Below are 23059 nucleotides of genomic sequence, written 5' to 3' on the forward strand. Positions count from 1 at the left end.
CAATGCAGGGGACACGGGTTCGTGCCCTGGTCTGGGAAGATCCCACATGCCGTGGAGCGGCTGGGCCCGTGAGCCATGGCCACTGAGCCTGTGCGTCCGGAGCCTGTGCTCCGCAACGGGAGAGGCCACAACAGTGAGAGGCCCGCGTACCGCAAAAAAAAAAAAAAAGTGTCTGCATGTTTTAAAAATTACAGGCATATCTCATTTTATTTTGCTTCACAGATATTGGGTTTTTTTTTTTACAAATTGAAGGTTTGTGACAACCCCTTACTGAGCAAGTTTACTGCGCCATTTTCCCAACAGCATTTGCTCATTTCGTGTCTCTGGGTCACATTTTTAGTAATTCTTGCAATATTTCAAACTTCATTATTGTTATATTTGTTATGTTGATCTGTGATCAACGATCTTTGTTGTTACTCTTGCAAGAAGATTATGACTCGTTGAAAGCTTGCAGCTTTTAGGGACTTCCCTGGTGGTCCAGTGGTTAAGAATCCACCTTCCAATGTAGGGGACGCAGGTTTGATCCCTGGTCAGGGAACTAAGATCCCACGTGCCACAGGGCAACTAAGCCCACGTGCTGCAACTACAGAGCCCATGCGCTCTGGAGCCTGTGCACTGCAACTAAGACCCAACGCAGCCAAAAATAAATAAATTAAAAAAAATAAATATAAAAAGAGTGCTATATTAAAAAAAAGAAAGCTTGCAGTTCTTAGCAATAAAGTATTTTTTGGCAATAAAGTATTTTTAATTAAGGTATGTACTTTTTTTTAGACATAATGCTACTGCACACTTAATAAACTACAGTATGGTGTAAACAAAACTTTTATATGTACTGAGAAACCAAAAAGTTTGTGTGACTTGCTTTAATATTTGCTTTATTGCAGTGGCCTGGTACAAACCACACTATTTCTGAGGTATGCCTGTACTACATATTTTATAATTAAGAAAAAATATACTCCTTAAAAAAATAAAGCTTTCAAAAAGCTAAGGAACTATCCTCTTTTTTCTTTCCGTTTCATAAATGGGAATAACCATCTATGAAAAGTTGAAAAACAGTAAAATATCTGTCCCAGTGCTTTTCAAACTTTAATGTGCATATGACTTACATATGAATTACCCAAAGATCATTATTTCTTGAATCATGTTGCCACATGATTTGAGGGGCTGAATAGTGGCTTCCCAAAAACGTTTCCAACCCTAATCCTCGAAACTTGTGAATCCTAATTTACATGTGAAAGGGACTTTGCAGATATGATTAAATTAAGACCTCAAGATGGGGATATTATCCTGGATTATCTGACTGGGCCCTAAATGTAATCACAAGTGTCCTTTTAAGGAGGAGGCAGGAGGAGAGTGAGAAAAAGGCGATGGAAACATAGAAAGAGAGAGACTGGAAGATGCTACGCTGCAGTCTTTGAAGATGGGCTATGAACCAAGGAATGCAGGCAGTTTCTAGAAGCTAGAAAAAGCAACGAAACAGATTTTCCCAAAGACCCTCCAGAAGGATGCAGGCCTGCTGACATCTTGATTTTAGCCCTTTGAAACTGATTTCAGACTTGTGTTCTTGTTTTATTTTTATTTTATTTTTGGCTGCACCACATCACATGGCTTGTGGGATCTTAGTTCCCCAACCGGGGATCAAACCCGGGCCCTCTGCAGTGAGAGTTCAGAGTCCTAACCACTGGCCTGCCAGGGAACTCCCCAGAATTGTGCTCTTTTAAGCCACTAATCTATAGTAATTTATTACAAGCAGCAAGAGGAAATTTATACAAATCATACATTATGATACAAATCATAATTTCGATTTCTTTAAAAAGGAACTTACATGCTTATTAGAAGTGTTGTTTATAACACTAAAAATACAGTAATAACTAAAACTCCAAAAATAAAATTTTAAAGTATGCACAACCATTAAAAACTATCATAGAGGGACTTCCCTGGTGGCGCAGTGGTTAAGAATCCACCTGCCAATGCAGGGGACATGGGTATGAGCTCTGGTCCAGGAAGATCCCACTTGCCGCGTAGCAACTAAGCCTGTGCGCCACAACTACTGAGCCTGTGCTCTAGAGCCCATGAGCCACAACTACTGAGCCTGTACACCACAACTACTGAAGCCCGTGCGCCTAGAGCCCGTGCTCCATGACAAGCCACCGCAATGAGAAGCCCGCACACCACGACGAAGAGTAGCCCCCGCTCTCTGCAACTGGAGAAAGCCTGCGTGGAGCAACAAACACCCAACGCAGCCATAAATAAATAAATAAATAAATTTATTTTAAAAAAAACTAACAAAGAAAAATTTAGTTATGTGGAATACATGAGGATATATTAAGAATTTTAAAAAGCAGATTACAATACTATATAATTTTTTTAAAATTATACTTATGTGTACATATTTTGTTTCCTATAGTGTTACAGACTGAATTGTGTCTCCCCAAAGTTCTTATGTTATTCTCTAACCTCCAATGTGATTATACTTGGTGACAGGGCTTTTAGGAGGTGATTAAGGTTAAATGAGTTCAGAAGAGCAGGGTCCTCATGACAGAATTAGCACCCTTATAAGAACAGACACCTGAAAGCTTGCTCACTCATGCTCTCAATCTCTAACCATCATGTGAGAACATAGTGAGAAGAGGCTATGGAAGAGATCTCCTACTATACCAGAAACAACCTGCTAGCACCATGATCTTGGACTTCTAACCTCTAGAACTGTGAGAAAATAAACTTCTTTTAAGCCACCCAATCTATGGGATTTTGCCATGGCAGCACAAGCTATTACTACAGATTTTAGTATTGAGAAGCGGGGTGTTGCTTTAAGGAATACCTAAAAATGTGGAAGAAGCTTTGGAACAGTAATGGGTGGAGGCTGGAAGAGTTTGGAGGTGGCATGCTAGAAAGATGGGTATTAAAGGTGATTCTGGTGAGATCTCAAATGGAAATGAGGAACATGTTATTGGAAACTGGAGAAAAGGTGATCCTTGTTATAAAGTGGCAAAGAACTGGCTGAATTTAATGTTCCGTGGAAGATAGAACTTCCAAGTAATGAAACTGGCTATTTAGCTGAGGTTTCTAAGTGAAGTACTGAAGGAGTGGCTTGGCACCTCCTGTTTATAGTAAAATGCAAAATGAGATATATGAAGAAATTGTTAAGCAAAAAGGAACCGGAACCTAAAAATTTGGAAAATTCTCGGCATATCTATATTGCAAATTAGACAGCATGTTCTGAAGAGGACATCAAGGGTGTGGCTGGATCATCACTCCATAAAAAGCTTATGGTATTATAAGAGCCAAAACAATGCCAGTTTGAACTGAAGGGGATAGAGACAGGACAAAATGAAGGAAGGCTGACCGACTTCTTGGATTTGAAAAGACTGGAGAGCTATTTTGCTGCAAACATCAGCTATTCTTCAAGAAGAGGGAAAAATGACCCTGAAGGCCATTCAGAGGTCCTCAGGGCTACCACCTCATTTTCAAAAGGCCAGATGGCCTGTACCAGAGGTCAGGGGCAGAACCTCCACCTAGAGTTGTGGGGTGATGCCATGCCAGTGGGCCTGGAAGGCAGAGTATCAAACCAAAAAGGATTAATGTCAAGCCTTAAGATCTAATGGAATTTGCCTGGCTAGGTTTTGGACTTCCTTGGGACCCATCACTCCATTTTTCCTTCTGATTTCTTCCTTTAGAATATCTATCCTACCATTGTATTTTGGAAAGACTTAACTTGTCAGGTTTCACAGGTTCACAGCTGGAGAAGAATTCTGCCTCAGAAGGAACTGTACCTGAGGACTTCCCCACTCCCAATGCAGGCGGCCCGGGTCCGATCCCTGGTCAGGGAACTAGATCCCACATGTATGCCGCAACTAAGAGTTCGCATGCCACAACTAAGACCCGGCACAACCAAATAAAAATAAATAAATATTAAAAAGAAAAAAAAAGAACTGTACCTGGAATCTCACTGGTATCTGATTTAGAGGTTATTTTAATGAGACTTTGTACTTTAGAGTTGATGCTGGAATGAGTTAAGACTTTGGGGGCTGTTGGGATAGAATGTATTTTGCATGTGAGGAGGACATGAATTTGCAGGGACCAGGGGAAGAATGCTATGGACTGAAATGTGTCCTCTCAAAATTCATATGTTGAAGCCCTACCTCCAATGTGACTATTTGGAGATAGGGCTTTTAGGAGGTAATTAATGTTAAATGAGGTTATAAGGGTGGATTTCTCACAGGATTGGTGGCCTTATAAGACAGGAAGAAAAAAAAAAAAAGACAGGAAGAGAGAACGGTCTCTATCTATGCGCATTCACCTAGGAAAGACCTTGTGAGCAAACAGTGAGAAGGCAGCTGTCTGCAAGCAAGGAGGACAGCCCTTACCAGAACCAGACCATAGTGGGACACTGAGAAAATACCATGAGAAAATTCTGTTGTGTTAAGTCTCTGGTATTTTGTTACTGCAGCCCAAGCGGACTAAGTGTATATTATAACTAGAAAAAATAAATATCTTTTCAGCAGCACAACTTTGAAAGGCTATGATATGAAAATTTTATTTAAAAAGAGTTGCAACAAAAAAGAAATACACTTGGCTTTGTCAATATTCAGGGTCTCATAGTTTTTTTTTTTAACATCTTTATTGGAGTATAATTGCCTTACAATGGTTAGTTTCTGCTTTATAACAAAGTGAATCAGTTATACATATGTTTCCGTATCTCTTCCCTCTTGCGTCTCCCTCCCTCCCACCCCTCTAGGTGGTCACAAAGCGTGGAGCTGATCTCTCTGTGCTGTGCGGCTGCTTCCCACTAGCTATCCATTTTACGTTTGGTAGTGTATATATGTCCATGCCACTCTCTCACTTTGTCACAGATTACCCTTCCCCCTCCCCATATCCTCAAGTCCATTCTCTAGTAGGTGTGTGTCTTTATTCCCGTCTTGCCCCTAGGTTCTCCATGACCATTTTTTCCCCTTAGATTCCATGTATACGTGTTAGCATATGGTATTTGTTTTACTCTTTCTGACTTACTTCACTCTCTATGACAGACTCTAGGTCCATCCACCTCACTACAAATAACTCAATTTCACTTCTTTTTATGGCTGAGTTAATATTCCACTGTATATATGTGCCACATCTTCCTTATCCATTCATCTGTTGATGGACACTTAGGTTGCTTCCATGTCCTGGCTATTGTAAATAGAGCTGCAATGAACATTTTGGTACATGACTCTTTTTGAATTATGGTTTTCTCAGGGTATATGCCCAGTAGTGGGATTGCTGGGTCGTATGGTAGTTCTATTTTTAGTTTTTTAAGGAACCTCCATACTGTTCTCCATAGTGGCTGTATCAATTTACATTCCCACCAACAGTGCAAGAGGGGTCCCTTTTCTCCACACCCTCTCCAGCATTTATTGTTTCTGGATTTTTTTTTTTTTTTTTTTTTTTTTTTTTTTTGGTATGCGGGCCTCTCACTGTTGTGGCCTCTCCCGTTGCGGAGCACAGGCTCCGGACGCGCAGGCCCAGCGGCCACGGCTCACGGGCCCAGCCGCTCCGCGGCATATGGGATCCTCCCAGACCGGGGCACGAACCCGTATCCCCTGCATCGGCAGGCGGACTCTCAACCACTGCGCCACCAGGGAGGCCCTGTTTCTGGATTTTTTTGATGATGGACATTCTGACTGGTGTGAGATGATATCTCATTGTAGTTTCGATTTGCATTTCTCTAATGATTAATGATGTTGAGCATTCTTTCACATGTTGGTTGGCAATCTATATATCTTCTTTGGAGAAATGTTTATTTAGGTTTTCTGCCCATTTTTGGATTGGGTTGTTTGTTTTTTTGATACTGAGCTGCATGAGCTGCTTGTAAATTTTGGAGATTAATCCTTTGTCAGTTGCTTCATTTGCAAATATTTCCTCCCATTCTGAGGGTTGTCTTTTTGTCTTGTTTATGGTTTCCTTTGCTGTGCAAAAGCTTTTAATTTTCATTAGGTCCCATGTGTTTATTTTTGTCTTTATTTCCATTTCTCTAGGAGGTGGGTCAAAAAGGATCTTGCTGTGGTTTATGTCATACAGTGTTCTGCCTATGTTTTCCTCTAAGAGTTTGATAGTGCCTGGCCTTACATTTAGGTCTTTAATCCATTTTGGGGTCTCACAGTTCTTTTAAAGTACAGTGTTATAATGCTTTATAAAATGACCTCTTAACAGTATCTGATGCCTGGTAACACTGATATTTATCACTCAACAACCCCCTTACTCTCTTGATGTTATGATTTGAGTAGACAGAATATAAAATGACAGGTAATTTTTTATAATGACTGCGTTAATTATAATAAAAACATATGCCTTAAAGCACTCAAAAATAAGATATTTACAATTAGTTATCCTATATTAGTCATTTGAAATTAGTCTTACATAATTAGGATGACCATAAGCCTGATTTGCCTGGGACAGTCCTGATTTATGTCGTGGTATAATTGTTACCAGTGCCTGTTTTCATTCTTTAAAAAGTCCTCGCCAACTATGGTTAGTCTATGTATAATCAATTACAGAATAATTACATTTTTAAAATTTTATGAATTTAGTGTTCAGTCTGGGACAGGAAATACCAACTGTCACTAAAGTCTGGAAAATATGGTTGTCACGGTATATAATGTTCAATTACTTAAATAATTTTCTTCCACTGGGAGTCAAAGTAAATTTTGTAAATGAATTAAGAAGTACTAAGAACCAGGTACCAAAACATTTTTAAATTTTGAAACCACTCAAGAATACAAATTTTTAATTTATTCAATCAGTATTAAGATTATTCAAAGGATAATGTCAATACACCTAGAACTGGATCACACCATGTTTCAAAAATATAGAAATAAATGACTGTGAGCTTATCAACTTGGCAACATAGATATATGTTCCAGTCAATGTTCTACATGGGATAACAACTCCAAAGTCCTTCCTTTAATGTTACAAAATAACATTAAAAAATGAACAAATGACTTAGATTTTAGGATTGGGGTCACTAAAATCAGACTGGTCATCCAAAATGTGTATCGTACTCATAAACTGAATGTAATGATATGCTGACTCATGGTGCTGGCTTTTCTTCATAATAGAAACATGTCATTTTTAAGAATTATCAAAGCTACATTTAAAGAGGAGAGCACAATAGGAATGTGAAAAAAATCTTTTCCTCCTAGAAATGTCTAGGCAATTGGCTAAGAACACAGAAAGCAAAGAAATACCAAAAATACTCCCTTAAAACAACAGCTATATGTATACATGTAATAATTATTACATATAATAACAATAGGGGCTTCCCTGGTGGCGCAGTGGTTGAGAGTCCGCCTGCCGATGCAGGGGACACGGGTTCGTGCCCCGGTCTGGGAAGATTCCACATGCCACGGAGCGGCTGGGCCCGTGAGCCATGGCCGCTGAGCTTGCGCGTCCAGAGCCTGTGCTCCGCAACGGGAGAGGCCACAACAGTGAGAGGCCCATGTACCGCAAAAAAAAAAAAAAGGAGGAAAAAACAGTCTGAATATTAAATTCAGATTGGTCACAAGCGATCAGCTTTCCACATTTGCAAAATACAATAACTGTATCATCTCTACTGAATGTTACTGAAAATAAAAACAGGGTTAAATACAACTGTAGAACACTGCTTAGTTTAGAAAAACTCTTTCAGAGAATCCTATTTGTTAAGTATTTTCACTTAGTATAGACCTGATCCATTCATTCACCATTCACTTAATATACTGGATTCATTCAGGCCATAGTGTTTATATTCTAAAGTAACGAGTCTACTACTGGTCAGCACTGCAACTCTCACAGCATCGATACATATGTATACCCTGAGACTAGTGTTTGGATTCCTTTTCTTCCTCTGAGTCCCGTGACCGCTTCCGGATATTCAATGAACCTTCTGTCTGCAATGAACATGCAGTAGCAACAACGGCATCTCTAAATCCCTGAGGCTGCAAGAGGAAAAAACATACAAGTATGCTTTAAGGGCATCTAAAATAACAACTGGTCTTCCAAACATCTTAAAGTCATTAATAAATGAGCTACTTTACTCTTGGGATAGAAGTTATCAACCACTGTGAATGAAGAGGACAGACCTCAAAGATAGCCAGGGCTGTAATAGGGTAACTTTTATCTAGAGTATGTGTATGTATTTACTTACTACACAGACACAGAAATATAGTACATTATAAAAATATTCTCTAAAAGTCAATCCTAACAAACTTTACAGTGGCTCTACTGGAAGAGGTGAAAGGAATTAACATGCACTAATTACTTAGGCACTTTAGAAATATTTTCATAATTAAATACTCGAATGAATTGGGAGATTGGGATTGACATGTATACACTAATACGTATAAAACAGATAACTAATGAGAACCTGCTGTATAGCACAGGGAACTCCACTTCGCTGTACAATAGAAACTAATACAACATTGTAAAACAACTATACCCCAATAAAAATACATAAATACTCTAAAATAAAATGTCCCGATTAGATACTTTAAATGCACCTGGGCAGTGCAAAGACTAAGTAGATAATTCAGTTTCAGAATCTCCTTCTATTTCTGTTTTTGTCCTTAAAAAATGAGATGCCAAGAATATATCTGATTCAACACTATCGATAAATATGCATTATTTTAGCCAAAAATGTACTTTCTATGACGTAAAATTACTGGAAAATTAACACTTTAAAGTGCGATATATTTCACTTATATGTGCAATCTAAAAAAATAACAAGAAACTAGTGAATACAACAAAAAAGAAGCAGACTTACAGATATAGAGAACAAACAAGTGGTCACCAGTGGGAAGAGCAAAGTGGGGAGGGGCAATAATGAGGTAGGGGATTAAGATGTACAAACTACAACACTACGCATAAAATAAACTACAAGGATATTATTGTACAACATGGGGAATATAGACAGTACTTTACAATAACTATAAATGGAGTATAACCTTTAAAAATTATGAATCACTATAATGTACACGTGTAACATATAATATTACATATTAACTATACTTCAATAAAAAAAGAAAAAAGTTCGATATATTTGATGCCTATGATAGATCTATAATATGTGCAGATCAAAATGAGTAATGCTGGGGTTTTTTTTTCTGAAAATCTTTAACGACTTTCACTTTAAAAATCTAATATCCTGGGCTTCCCTGGTGGTGCAGTGGTTGAGAGTCCGCCTGCCAATGCAGGGGACACGGGTTCCTGCCCCCGTCCGGGAAGATCCCACATGCCGCGGAGCGGCTGGGACCGTGAGCCATGGCCACGGAGACTGCGCGTCCGTAGCCTGTGCTCCGCAACGGGAGAGGCCACAACGAGAGGCCCACGTACCGCAAAAAAAAAAAAAAAAAAAAAAAAAAAACTAATATCCTGTCATTACACGTGGCATGGAACACACTCCCCTACAAATAAGTATTTCCTCTGATCTTAAGAATAAATTTCAATTTAATTGTGACTAGAGAATTCTTTACATATACTAGTATTTTGGGGATAATGTTCTAAGCATCAAAAGCTGTCCTCAAATATGCTTGCTGCCTACAGAAGTTAACAGAAGCAATTTGTAAATGCTCTCTTCAGATAATTACTGCCCACTAACACCAAAATCCCACTCTAATCAAATAATACTGACTGTGATTTGAAATAGTACTGTAGCATCCTTCTGGCTTGGTGATTTGTACAATGTTGCCAACCTGCTTAGAGAAAAAGAATAAATAAACACAAACACATGATCTTAATTAATTAGTTCAGACGACTGATTTCGTAATTTAAATTCATAGCTTTTTACTATAATTCTATTATTTTGTTCTCTAAGAACACAGAAAGCAAAGAAATATCAAAAATACTCCCTTCAAAACAACAGCTATATGTATACATGTAATAATTATCACATATAATAACAATAGGGGCTTCCCCGGTGGCACAGTGGTTAAGGATCCGCCTGCCAATGCAGGGGACACGGGTTCGAGCCCTGGTCCGGGAAGATCCCACATGCCACAGAGCAAATAAGCCCATGCACCACAACTACTGAGCCTGTGCTCTACAGCCGCAAGCCACAACTACGGAACCCGCGTGCCACAACTACTGAAGCCCATGCGCCTAGAGCCCGGGCTCCACAACAAGAGAAGCCTCTGCAGTGAGAAGCCCGCGCACCACAACGAAGACTAGGACCCACTCGCCACAACTAGGGAAAGCCCGCGTGCAGCAACAAAGATCCAACGCAGCCAAAAATAAAATAAAAATTAAAAAATTAAAAAAAACCAAAAAAACCCCACAATAGATTTGTTCACATAAGTGAAATTTTAAAACCACCAAAAAGGCCAATGACTGATGCAAATAAATTATTTTATACATGACAAGATACGATTTACACTTAAGAAAATAAAGTGGAAGAAAATATTTAATGAGATTGGAAAATATTAATAATATATGATTTTTACCCTTTGATTAATAATGGAATAACATTCCATTAGTTATTAAGAGAAATACTTTTGTCTCTGTCCGGTATGTTGTGTGGGTTTTAATATAATAATATATTAATAATATATGAAGTATAAGTTATACTGTATGAGCCCACATTTATGACCAAGTTTGTATATATACATTATATAGAAAAATTACTAAAAGACTACAATCAAAGGGACTTCCCTGGTGGTCCAGTGGATAAGACTCCGTGCTCCTAATGCAGGGGGTCTGGGTTCGATCCCTGGTCGGGGAACTAGATCCCACATGCATGCTGCAACTAAGATCCGGTGCAGCCAAAATAAATGAATAAATATTAAAACAAACAAAACCAAAAAAACTACAATCAAAAAGTTAAGTTGTTGTTACAAAGTAAAAGTTGTTTTTTTGTTTGGTTATCTACATCTTTCAAACTTTCTACAGTAATTGTGTATTTTTTTACGTGTTATAATGGAAGTATTAAGACAATTTCTTGGTATTTAAATGAGGAACACATACTCATATTATACTAATACAAATAATCTAGGAAAACACATTCTTTCAAAATGCTTATGTTCAGAAAAATCGCTGTCAAAACAAGACAAGGTCTGTTTAGGTATGATATTATTGTGTACTCTACAAAGAAAATAATATAAAACTGAAAGCTGAAAGTAGTTGAGAAATAAAATTCTAAACTCTTATTAACTATGGTCAAATACCGTAACAGCAACAAATACAGTTGACCCTTGAACAATGCAGGGGTTGGGGCACCAACCCCATGCAGTCCAAAATCCAAATACTCTGCTTCAAAAACAAAGGAATTGATAAATGAGTCACCCAAGGGCAGGAAGCTGAAACAGTTTAGATAGAATCAGGACTCAAATCCTAGCTCTTTTAACTCCACATACTCTGATCTCTAATTGAACATAAAAAAACTTTTCCCCACACTTAAAGATCTGTAAAATGAAAATACAGATACTACATTTATTGAAAAAAATCTGCCTGTAAGTAGACCCATGCAATTCAAACCCTTGTTGTTCACTGGTCAACTGTACAAGAAAAAACTTTTTTTTTTTATTTTTTTGACCGCACCATGTGGCATGTGGGATCTTAGTTCCCTGACCAGGGATCAAACCCGCACCCCCTGCAGTGGAAGCATGGGGTCTTAATCACTGGACCGCCAGGGAAGTCTCTAAGCAAAAACTTTTAAAGTGCCTTTTAAAAATTACTTTAAAACTGATATAATGTATTCACAATAGCTAAAAGGTAGAAGCAACCCAAGTGTCTGACAGATGAATGGATAAACGAAAGGCGGTATATACATACCATGGAATATTGCTCAGTCTTAAAAAGGAAAGGAATTCTGACATATGCTACGATGAACCTTGAAGACTTTACGCTAAGTCAAATAAAGCCAGTCACAAAAGGACCAATATTGTATGCTTCTGCTTATATGAGGTGCCTAGAGCAATCAAATTCATAGAGACAGAAGGTAGAATGGTGGTTCCCAGGGGCTGGTAGGAGGGGAGGATGGGGACTTAGTATTTAATAAGCATGGAGTTTCAGTTTGGGAAGATGAAAAAGGTCTGGAGATGGATGGTGGTGATGACTGTAAAATAATATGAATGTACTTCATGCCACAGAATCGTGCACTTAAATAGTTAAAATGGTAAATTTTATGTTATATATACTTTACCACAATTTTTTTTTTTTTGGCCGCAGCACGCAGAATGCAGGATCTTAGTCCCCTGACCAGGGATCGAACCTGTGCCCCCCTACAGTGGAAGTGCAGAGTCCTAACCACTGGACACCAGGGAATTCCCTACTTTACCACAATTTTAAACAACTGATATAACTGTACAAAATGAGGATTCTAACTTAAGAGAAATATCATAGCCTCTCAGAGTTAAACGGATCATTTCTTTAAATGTAATATAATGTTGATTTGTTTTCAAAAATAATTCAAAAAGACATCTCGGTTTATGATGGTACTCTCTTAATTCTGAAATTGGCCCCTACTCAGGCATAATTCAAAGGAGAAGCAATCAGAGACCATCAACCATTAGCTTTTAGGTTTGTTCTTTCAGGATGAGAACAGAAGAATCCAAAATGTCATATCTTTGTAATAGCAACTGTCTGCATAAATAAAATAACTGTTAAGTAATATGTAATATAAGAATAATTGTGTTAGGGAGTGAAATCACCAACTTTTACAATGCTTTAGGGCTGATGGTCTATCTTTAACGCAAAATAAAACAGAAAAAATAGAGGCATGGTGTATTTAAATCTATCTTACTAAAAAAAAATCACACTTTTTGATCCAATAAAACAAAAATTAGCTAACCTTCTGAAAAATTAGTATCTAAATCACCTCATATCACCATACATCCAAAAAGGTACCCAGTACATCCAACTTTTCTGAGAAAATTATTAAAAAGCAAATAAGATTTTAAGATGCATTTATATGTTTATTAATAATCCTAACATCAAATGGGCATTAAGTATTCAGGTTGAAAATCTTCCTCAAATTTACAGGTAAATATAAAATTTATATTTCACGTCTGCATCTCAAGAGATCTTTTTAAACAACACACTAAACCAAAGAATCACTTGGCTCGTGGCCCCAGCTGAGATGAAGCTTAACATATGGCTGAACTACATAGTTTAGGTCAGGAAGAAACAAGACAGAAGCAGAATTTGTGCTTTGAAACCGAGACACATAGGAAACACTGTGTGGGGGTGTTGATGTATCACTCTACTCTACCACCAGATCTCCTTGGCAAACAGTGGTATAATTCTGAACAATCTTGGCCTCATATTATCATGAATATGCAAACTGGAGGAAAACCCACACAACACACCGGACAGAGACAAAAGTATTTCTCTTAATAACTAATGGAATGTTATTCCATTATTAATCAAAGGGTAAAAATCAGGTGTTTCTAGTGAAGATGGGGACTGGGGCATGAGGCGGAACACTTAAATTCAATTCTCAATATAAATTTGGCTAATCAAGGTCTTTAGTTTTCTGCTCAAACTACAAGGGTTCATTTTTATAACTATTTTCCCCCAGCATGAGTTTCTATTTCCATCCTTTCAAGATAAAGTAAATTTAAAAACACATACAAGATTTCATGCAACTTTAATAACTTAAAGATATCAGAGTTCAAACAATGAAGAACAAAACTATGTTGATTTTATTAAATGGGGTCAACTTATTCTGATTCTATAAAGTAGGTACATTACTTATCATATATCTACAGCCTAGGAAAAAAAGCAGTTTGGAGGAAAAGGTTTTTACCTAAAAAGGAGGATAAGAGCTATACCTTCAGATTCGCTGGCAATCAATGCAATAATATAATTACATTCTAGAAACAGCAATTATAGGAGAAAAGGAATGGACTCTATTATAAAGTCAGCTAAAAAATATGGATACTACTACCTATTTCATAGAGTTATTTGGAAAATAAAATGAAACTATATATATACACACACAGAGCACTTAGCATAATAAAGAACAGTTAATAAATATTCAAAAAATGGTAGCTATTATTTACTACTTTTTAATCTTTCTGGGCCTTGATCTTCTCACTGCTAGTGACAATCGGTACAGCGTTTTCAAAGTTATTGAAGGACTCACAGATATAGAGAATAAATTAGTGGTTACCAGCGGGGAGAGGGAGGAGGCAATACAGGAGTAGGGGATTATGAGGTACAAACTACTATGTATAAAATAAGCTACAAGGATACACTGTACAACACAGCAAATATAGCCAATATTTTATAATAACTATAAATGGAGCATAACCTTTAAAAATTGTGAATCACTATACTGTACACCTATAACTTCTGTAATAGTGTATATCAACTATATTTAAATTTTTTTAAAGAGTTACTGAAGGGATTATATGAAATGTTGTATACAAGGTGCCCAGTTAAATACCTAGCACAAGCAAGCACTTATTAAAATGATAGTATGGGATACCGGTAAAAATTCATAGAACAGCACATTTCCCCTAAATCTATCTATTCAATGTCGGTGTTCTACGTCACTCTCTAATTTCTTGGGAAAGATTAGCAAGAAGCTGAAGTCATAAAAAGGTTAACTCTTAAGAAAGTAAGCATGATTTTCTGATCTCATGGGTGCCTAACCAATGGTAACTTCTAGAATTTGACAAAGGCAGCAAACTTCTCCTTCTGACGAATGCATAAGAGGATGAAAGAAACATCTTTCTCTGCTCCTATTATTTTTCTCACTTCTTAGATGTATTCTATTAGTGAGTATGTAACACTAGAAATAATAGTGGAAGACTACTACTATATACTAGCTCAAGGGGAACTTCTAATAACATTTAAAAAGTGGGATGTGCTTTCCAGAAACCTAAATCTGGGAAAACATAAGCGATATGTTCAAAAGACTGTCATCTGGAGAACTGCTGCCAAATCTTTACAATAGGGTTTGTTGCTGAGAGAAGAATTGCTTTTGTGAATCCAGTACACAATGACTTATTTACAGAATGGGAGGGATGGGAGTTGAATGTAAAGCACTATGTATTATGGGGAAAAAAAGTTACCTGAGGTCTTTGGAAATGCCAGCTTTAAAAGAGACACAAACCGCATGAACTAGTTATAAAAGATGTATACAAATATAATAGGGTCAGCTATGAGCTCAGGGTCAGTAAAACCTAACTTGGTCAGGCTTGATTTTTTTCACTTTGTACAAGAATGAAGAAATGCAGAAAAAGAAATAGATAGCGTCTCTGACCAGACCCAGTATGTATTGAAGCAATCCTTTTTTCCATTTTTGCCCACATGCTGTCTCAATTTCCCCATTTTATTGGAGTATTTCCAAACCAAGTTCTCTAGGTTATACCAATTAACTTCAAAGCAGAGATGTTGGCATAAATCTGACATTTCTAGAAGTACAGAATAAAAGACTCCACGGCTTTCAAATGCCTATTTTAAAAAAATGAAAGGTGGTTTGTTCACTGGCTCAGCAGCTTTAAAAACAAAGGTTTCATGCTGCCACAGTTTTATTTTAAAGAACAATACTTGTGAAAGGCAAGTAAGTAACTGGATAATAAAAGTAGGACAGGAAAATATAAAAGAAAACAAAAACAGACACAATTTCATACAGGAAATATAGTAACAAACTAAGAAAAACCATCCTATTTTCCACATAAATTAGTCCTAAAGCTAATCTCAAAAGTTTTCCTTTTGTCCTGATTTTACTCTTCTTTCAATCCCTTCCAGGAACACAGAGTACCTACCTCCTTCTGAATGGTTAATAAATGGTACTTGACTTCAAAGAGCTTTAGAAGGTAGCATTCTTTGGCCACCTACTCATTTCAGGAGCACCCCATCATTTAAATATTCCAAAGAATTTCCTAGGTAGTTAAATGTGCAGTATAACAACATGTTTCTATGTTTGCTCTAGGTAATGAAGGCAACAAAAGCTTTAGTTCATGGGGCACTGTAGATCTCGTCCACTGGACTAGCTCTAAGAAACTGATAAATGTTCAGTGTAATTAACCCAATACTCAGAATTATTAACTTATTTCTATACTGACCTTCGCTTCTGGTCCCAATGAAAGATTAGTCGTATTGTAGCAGCATGCCCCCAACTTTCCCCTGAGGGAAAAAGAACATGGTAACTAAGTTATAAGTCTCTCAGAATGCCTCTGACCAAATACAGTTTTACTTTACTTAATTTAACATAACGAAAGTATATTTGGTTTCAAAAAACCTGGTACACGGGTAACATCCTGAGATTAATAGATTTTCACCTATCTGTGGAAATACTGCAGATCATTATCACTATCCTCTACTTGCTTTTAGAAAACTTTATAGTTTGAGTCAACATGTTTGTCAATCTTGCTTATCATCAGGCTTACTAATGTATTTCAGACCACCAGAAGAAAAGCAAAAGCTCTGACAATATTCTTAAAGATTTTAGTATACATAAACCTTGAAGCACTGTGTTCTAACAAAGCCACGAGTAAGGTTAGGAAGAGTCATAAGCCTATTCATTACAGTTTGATTTGTATTTAAATGGATTCACCACTTCTCCTGCCTAAGACTGTGCGCTTTCTGAGGGAGTCATCTTATGAATATTTATGTAATCTTATGAATATTTATATGCTAAGTACCTGACACAAGAGTTGCCAGAGAGTAGATGCTCAATAAATGTTAAACAACTGAAAGGATGAGTCAGTATCTAAAGGCACTGTGCTCCACGCTAAGATTTATCAGTGAATAAGACAGTCTTCTCTACTTTCATGGAGCTTACAGTATTCAACAAGCATCAAATGAAAGAGGTAGAAAAAAATGTATTTAACTAAAAATGTTTATTTGATTAATTGCCTACCCAGTGCAGGAACCAGCAAGGCCTGATTTTTATCGATCTTTGTTGTCATCTGATTGGTTAAAATTACCTACAAAAGCAAAATGTGAGAAAATTAGGTGAGTCTCCTCCCAAATTTATCAAGTAAATAGTCACGTGATTTTAGTATTCTGAATATAATCTAATTTAAAGAAAGATATATGTAGGTAATGAAAGCATTTCTGATATATTTTTTAGATATTACCCATAAAAATGAGTAAAATTATCTGAATACATGATTCTACTGAATATAAAACATTTTTTAACAGACTAGAACAAAGAAGTTCTTATTGTGATAATGGAAGAAAGAAAATATAGTAGATAATACATAAAGGTCTAAAGAGACCATGTGTAAAAACTTCATAACTAGGAGCACAGGAAACATGGGAGTCTCTGTTCTGTACCACTGTTGCCTCTCTAGAATATATTTATTCAAAGGAATATAAAATCCTTAATAAATAACTCAATGTTTATACTTTTAGGGGAGAGACAGTATTACCATTTACGATTTTACAGAAAAAAAAAACTGAGGCAAAGAATTATGAGAAGAGATCTAAAATCATAAAGAGAGCACAGTATAAGTAGAAGAACTGGGAAAAAATAAAACCCAGTAACAGATCAACTGACCCAAAAATTATGACTATGCTAGTCTGCTGGTAATAGAGATATAGGTGTTGCCTTACTCACAAATGCCCTCAAGGCTAAAAATATTGCTAATTCTTTTGGATTAAATAATGGCCTATAGAAAAGGTTCCATGTTTAGAAAGATAGTAATTTTATTTTATTTACTTATTCTTTGGCCACACCACATGGCATGCGGGATCTTAGTTCCTCAACCAGGGATCGAATCTGTGTCCCCTGCAGGGGAAGCACGGAGTCTTAACCACTGGACCTCCAGGGAAGTCCCGAAAGATAGTAATTTTAGAGTAGAGAAAAAGAAAGTGTATAAGGCTAACTTAATACAGTAAAAGTCAGATTATCTGGCACCTTCTCATCTAAAATTCTCCAGAAATGGTTATTTTAAATATTGTTCCAATATAGATCTTCCCTCCAGAAATAAGACAGATACTACTCCAAGCTGAAACTGATAAAGAACTTTTAAGAAAAGCAATGAGAAAAGATACCTACTCTAAAAAAGTCATCTATTTCCTAAGAAAACTGAAAAGAAAAGGCTGTTTGGCTGTCCCTACCACAGTGGTCAACACCCTAAAGTTTCTGTTTATCTATGAAGGAGAAATCTGTGATCCATCTAGATCTCAGTCAGGCACAAACTGGATGACAGCACTCCCTCCTAGTTCCTCTCCCCTTAAGTGCCACAGTGGTTTTCCCATGTGTTACCTTATTCCAGGTATCTTAGAACAAGCTAAGCAGGAATTTAAATTGGTAATTCACTAAAATATATGTCTTACTGGCATCCACAACATGTTGAATAATACTCTTTACACACTATCAAGTGTTTAATCTTTAGCAACTGGGATATTTACTTACACCAACACTTTTTGATTAAAGGTGCACTATTCAATTCTGCAGCCATGAGCCACATATAGCTTTTTAAAACTAAATTAATTAAAACTAGAAATTCACTTCCTCTGCAGCATTAGCCACATTTCAAGTGCTCAACACCCATGGAACTACTATATCAGACTGAGCATTTTCATCTTTTTTTTTTTTTTGGCTGCGTTGGGTCTTTGTTGCTGTGCTCAGGCTTTCTCTAGTTGCAGCGAGCGGGGGCTACTCCTCATTGCGGTAGGTGGGCTTCTCATTGCGGTGGCTTGTCCTGTTGCAGAGCACAGGCTCTAGGTGCGCAGGCTTCAGTAGTTGTGGCACGTGGGCTCAGCAGTTGTGGCTCATGGGTTCTAGAGCACAGGCTCAGTAGTTGTGGCGCACAGGCTTAGTTGCTCCATGACATGTGGGATTTTCTCAGGCCAGGGATCAAACCCGTGTACCCTGCATTGGCAGGTGGATTCTAAACCACTGTGTCACCAGGGAAGTCCTGAGCATTTTCTTCTTTGCAGAAAGTTCTACCAGGCAGCATTGGTTTAGAGAATATTACACATCTTACACATTATCCATTACATATCTTGAGGAAATTGTAAATAGACATTACTGGCTTAGCAGTTGTTCAACATCCCAAAATCAGAATTTGCACTGTTAGCATCTACTTATAATTAACAGTATTTCTGCAAAAATGTTGGGTTTACCATGACATAAATGAAAATTACTGTGTGATTACTCCAAGCTCCTAAAGAATGAGTCTTGGGAGTCTCCTAGTGGGCTAGTGGATAGGATTATCGGCTTTCACTGCCATGACCCGGGGTTCAATCCCTGGTCAGGGAATTGAGATCCCACAAGCTGCGCAGCACGGCCAAAAAAATTAAAAAAGAATGGGTCTTAAAATAGTGAAGTGGGGACTTCCCTGGTGGCGCAGTGGTTAAGAATCTGCATGCCAATGCAGGGGACAAGGGTTCGAGCCCTGGTCTGGGAAGATCCCACATGCCACGGAGCAACTAGGCCCCTGTGCCACAACTACTGAGCCCACACGCCTAGAGCCGGAGCTCCACAATGGGAGAAGCCACCGCAGTGAGAAGCCCACGCACAGCAACGCAACTAGAGCAAGTCCGCGCGCAGCAACGAAGACCCAACGTAGCCAAAAATAAATTAATTAATTAATTTTAAAAAATAGTGAAGTAATAATCACTTTAAAATTATAAACCTCACTGCTTTAAAAATACTTCTGTGGGCTCCGCTGGTGGCACAGTGGTTGAGAGTCCGCCTGCTGATGCAGGGGACACGGGTTTGTGCCCCGGTCCAGGAAGATCTCACATGCAGCAGAGTGGCTGGGCCCGTGAGCCATGGCTGCTGAGCCTGCGCATCTGGAGCCTGTGCTCCGCAACGGGAGAGGCCACGACAGTGAGAGGCCCGCGTACCGCAAAAAAAAAAAAAAAAAAAAAAAAAGCCAGACATAAAAGACCACATATTGTATGATTCTATTTATATATCCAAAAAGACAAATCCATAGAGACAGAAAGCAGACTAGTGGTTGTTAGTGGCTGAAGGGAGGGTGCAGTGGGGAATGATGGTTAATGGGTAAGGGAGTTCTTTTTGGGGTGATGGAAATGTTCTAAAATTAGCTAGCTGTGATGGTTGCACAACTCTGCAAATATAGTAAAAAGCACTGAACTATGATTTAAAAGGGTTAATTTTATGCTATGTTAATTATATCTAGTAGAGCTGTTAAATTTTTTTCTGATAAAAATCAAATAAATGCATCTCTAAAAGGACTCTCTCCATATCAGTCTGCAAAGACTTAAAAGATTCAAAGTTTGTAAAGAAGTGGGAAAACAACAATTCTCATGCATGTTATACACATGAAATTAATATATTGTAAATCAAAATATCTCAAAAAAAATCTATCTTCTATTTTAGAAAAAAAGTATAATTGACATCTAATCAAGAGGAAACATCACAGAAACCCAAAATTGTAACTTTTTTTTTTTTGCCATGCCACGTGGCATGTGGGATCTTAGTTCCCCGACCAGGGATTGAACCCGTGCCCCTGCACTGGGAGCATGGAGTCTTAACCACTGGACGGCCAGGGAAGTCCCCACAGAAACCCAAAATTAAGAGATAATCTCTAAAATCACTGGCTTCTATTCTTCAATACAGCAATGTCACAAAAACAAAGAAAGGCAACTAAAGAGATACAACATCTAAAGGCAATACGCGATTCCAGTTGGCAAAAAGAACGGGAAAAATTTGCTGTGAAGGACATCATTGGGATAATTGACAGAACAGGAATATGGATTATATATTAAAGTGCTGTATCAATATTAAATTTCCTACATTTGATAACTATACTGTGTACACATATGAGAATATTCTTGTTCTTAGGAAATACACACTGAATATTATCAGATAAAAGGATATGATATATGCAACTCTTTTCAAAGTGTTCAGAAAAATATATACATAAACTGTGTGTGTGTTTGTATATGTATAGAAAGAGAGTGGGGAGAGAGAATAAGAATGAAAAAGCAAACCTTGGGAAACATTATATGGGAGTTCTTTGTACTATTCAAATCAACAAAATAAATAAAATTTTATCTTTTCCCCACTGAACTAAAAAAAAAAAAAAAGAAAGGATTCCCATTCACTGTTGTAGAGAATATACTTTGGAATACGCTTTCTGAGGGCAATTTGATAATATATTACAAAAGGTTTAAAAAAGAGATATATCACTGGCTTAAAACTTTCAGAAATAACTGGACACACAGACAAAGAAGCATATATAAAGTTGTTGACTCCAGTGTTTTACATGGTGAAACACTGGAGCCAACTTTAAAGACAATCAATAGAGAGAGAGGTGGTTAAAAAACTATGCCACAACCATACAGTAGAATACTATATAGATGTTAAGGTAAGGTACATTTATAAAGTAGTATGTATGGGAAGAGGTTCATAGTATATTAAGTGAAAAACAAAAAACTGCTTTGCTTGATTGATTTTAATATGATTTCACTTAAAAAATATGTTTATGTTTGTACAGAATAAGTTTGGAAAAATATATATAACAAACAACAATAATCATCTCTGGGTAATAGATAATATAATTGCTTACTTTCTACACTTTCGATTGCTTAAAACTTTTTTTACAGCAAGCAAATATAACTTAAAATTGTAAAATGTACTTATTAGCAAAGGTCATATATGCTTCTATAGATGCTAACTGGGAAATTAAAAATCAAGCAAAGAAGAATTTATAAACTAAGAAGAGAAAGTATGCACTCAACCCACAAAGTCCTACCTCTAGAAGTAGCTACTGTAAATGTTTTGGTCCTTTCAGATCTTTTTCTTCATATGTATAAATATAAATGCACATATATAACTTCTGTTTTCTTCAAAAATTGGGATCACAAGGCTTCCCTGGTGGCGCAGTGGTTGAGAGTCCGCCTGCCGATGCAGGGGACATGGGTTCGTGCCCCGGTCCGGGAAGATCCCACATGCCGCGGAGTGGCTAGGCCCGTAAGCCATGGCCGCTGAGCCTGTGCGTCCGGAGCCTGTGCTCCGCAACGGGAGAGGCCACAACAGTGAGAGGCCCGTGTACCGCAAAAAAAAAAAAAAAAAAGAAAGAAATTGGGATCACACTAAATATATTATTATGTAAGTTGAATTTTTTCACTTAATCATGTATCTGGATATAACTTCTTCCATGTTAGTGCATGTATATTTACATTACTCTTCTTAAACACTGCATAGTATTCCATGTCGTTATTTAGATTACTTTTTTTTTTTTGGCTGAGCCATGCAGCACAGCTTGCAGGATATCAGTTCCCCAATCAGGGATTGAACCCAGGCCATGGCAGTGAAAGCCTGGAATCCTAACCACTAGACCACCAGGGAACTCCCTAGATTACTTTTTTAATCAGAAAAGATGAAACTATTTCTGTTAAAAAACAAAAACCTATGGAACTATGCAACCCATTAGCCTTGAGTGCCCCCTACTGGGGACTCTTCACTGATATTAACAGAATGCTAAATTACAAATTAATGCCAAGAAATAATTCAAAGACAGGACACTATGTTTTCAGCATATGGCAAAAAAAATCTAAAAACTCAAAAGAAAAAATGTATGTTTTGAAATGATTTTATTGAGGAGTTACTTACATATGATGTATTACAGCCTTGTGCAAAGGACTCTAATTGGCAGTGAAGACAAGAAAATCAAGGTAAGCAGTTTGATCTTCTCCCATCTCCCTCCCAGACAAGTGTGTATATTTGTGTCAGTGGTAGGATGAGGTTTCAAAGAGAGAAGTGAAAACAGGCGATAAAAAAAAGTTTTTACCTCGCTCCTTTTGTTTGTTTGTTTTTGTTTTGGGTTTTTTTTGGCCACAACACACAGCACGCAGGATCTCAGTTCCCCGACCAGGGATCAAATTCGCACCCATTGCAGTGGAAGCACAGAGTCCTAACCACTGGACCACCAGGGAATCCCCTACCTCACTCCTTTTATCTCTTTACTTCTGATCTTTTTTTTTTTTTTTTTTTTTGCGGTACGCGGGCCTCTCACTGCCGTGGCCTCTCCCGTTGCGGAGCACAGGCTCCAGACGCGCAGGCCCAGCGGCCATGGCTCACGGGCCCAGCCACTCTGCGGCACGCGGGATCCTCCCGGACCGGGGCACGAACCCGCGTCCCCTGCATCGGCAGGCGGACTCTCAACCACTGCGC

At 37.7% G+C, this 23059-nt stretch overlaps 1 protein-coding gene across 1 annotated transcript in view; it reads right to left on the reverse strand.

Moving 5' to 3' along the window:
- Positions 1 to 5637: 5637 nt before the first annotated feature.
- Positions 5638 to 23059, reverse strand: part of RAD51C (RAD51 paralog C) — a 34641-nt gene continuing 17219 nt past the window's right edge. The window contains exons 6-9 of the mRNA XM_082603407.1: positions 16820 to 16886; positions 16023 to 16083; positions 9644 to 9704; positions 5638 to 7952 (exon numbers count right to left, since the gene is read on the reverse strand). Coding sequence (XP_082459533.1) covers positions 7836 to 7952; positions 9644 to 9704; positions 16023 to 16083; positions 16820 to 16886 — 306 coding nt within the window. The 3' untranslated portion in view covers positions 5638 to 7835. The remainder of the gene's footprint in view (positions 7953 to 9643; positions 9705 to 16022; positions 16084 to 16819; positions 16887 to 23059) is intronic.

The sequence above is a fragment of the Mesoplodon mirus genome, assembly GCF_964341445.2.
Source record: "Mesoplodon mirus genome assembly, chromosome: 18".
Taxonomy (NCBI): Eukaryota; Metazoa; Chordata; class Mammalia; order Artiodactyla; family Ziphiidae; genus Mesoplodon; species Mesoplodon mirus.